The 1,409-nt window shown below is 34.8% G+C and overlaps 1 protein-coding gene across 1 annotated transcript; it reads right to left on the reverse strand.

The window, feature by feature from the left end:
- Nucleotides 1-293: 293 nt before the first annotated feature.
- LOC145131268 (uncharacterized) lies at nt 294-1,126 on the reverse strand. The gene is made up of 2 exons (XM_079065984.1): nt 611-1,126; nt 294-530 (listed from the first exon to the last, which is right to left on the reverse strand). The coding sequence occupies exons 1-2, from the start codon at nt 1,124-1,126 to the stop codon at nt 294-296; spliced, it is 753 nt and encodes a 250-aa protein (XP_078922110.1).
- Nucleotides 1,127-1,409: the final 283 nt, after the last annotated feature.

A 1,409-nucleotide genomic window follows, 5' to 3' on the forward strand; every position in this document is an offset into this window, starting at 1 on the left:
GTTCTTAATACCATTAAGATCATTAAGAGAACACTACATTAATCATACCATAACTTAAAACCATAAAAGTGCAAGCATTGATGTACCTAATACCATTAAGATCATTTAAAGAAAACTACATTAATCACGCCATAACTTAAAAGCATAAAAGTGCAAACATTAGTGTTCCTAATACCATCAGTACATCACTTGATCATTAAACCACAAAAACATAGTAGTTAAAACCAATTCATTACACAAAAAACCCCATTGTTTTTAGGGAAATATAAAGATAGACTGATGCATCCTTCTCCTTATTCTTGCTTCTTAAACTGTTGCACCTTTCTCCTTGCTCTTGCTGTTTTTTCCTCCTTCGTTACTGGCTTCACCTTCACCCCTTGACCTTTAAAACTTCTAGAATTGTGCCCCTTATTATTACACTTACTGCATGTAACAGTGATAAACTTTCTAGTGAGCTTGGTTCCTTGGGACACAACCTGACTTGCTACCTCATCTGCACTCCTAATTCTTTTCTTTTTTGGCCTTCCCACCTGAAAATAGATAAACCTTAATCTAATTATGTGAACAACCATACTTATAAACAACTAATCTACTTTTTAGTTGATTTTACCTGTTTGTGATGAGTTGGTGGGGTGATTGTTGTTGGGTATTCTGATTTCTGCCACATATATCTACCATTTATAGGATCCACTTTCACTGCATACATCTTTTTCCAAGTAGATAACCAATAGCATTGATGAACCCAATTCTCCACTCTCTCAACAACCTTTCCATTATGTATCATATCCCAAGTTACTGCCACTGCATGTTTACAGGGTATGCCAGTCAACTCCCATTTCCTACAAGTACAGGATCTTTCACTCATGTTAACAACATATTGATCATTCCATACCCCTATTACTTGGTACTTTTCATTGCGTGCAAAAATTACCCTCAACTGTTGTGCTTGTTCTTCAATTTTTTCTAACAATTGTGTAGCAGTAGGTGTTAAAGGACCCATACTTTTATCTATGGCCTTTTGGAGACTGCACATTCTCCTCATCAGATACTCCCTAATGTACTTTAAGGCTGACATTATTGGCTTATCTCTCCTATCAATCAATTTTCCATTGAAGATTTCACACATATTGTTAAGAAACATTTGACAATGAGACCTACCTATTACATAATGAAATGAAATATTCAATACATGGTAATTGTCACACCCCGCTAAAGCGGAAACGCAAGATATGACAGCGATAACGGTTTCATTGCAAAAGATAAAGATACATCACCATAGCAATATTCAAAAGTTTACAACCCATAGCTTAATAGAAACAAGTACAAGTTTTTCCAAAATAACATTGTTCAAAATATAACTTCATAAATAACTTCAACACGATGCAGCATGCTCTATGATGATGAATCTT

Source organism: Lactuca virosa, chromosome 8 (assembly GCF_052849685.1).
Source record: "Lactuca virosa cultivar CGN04683 chromosome 8, Lactuca_virosa_CGN04683_v6, whole genome shotgun sequence".
In the NCBI taxonomy this organism is placed as follows: domain Eukaryota; kingdom Viridiplantae; phylum Streptophyta; class Magnoliopsida; order Asterales; family Asteraceae; genus Lactuca; species Lactuca virosa.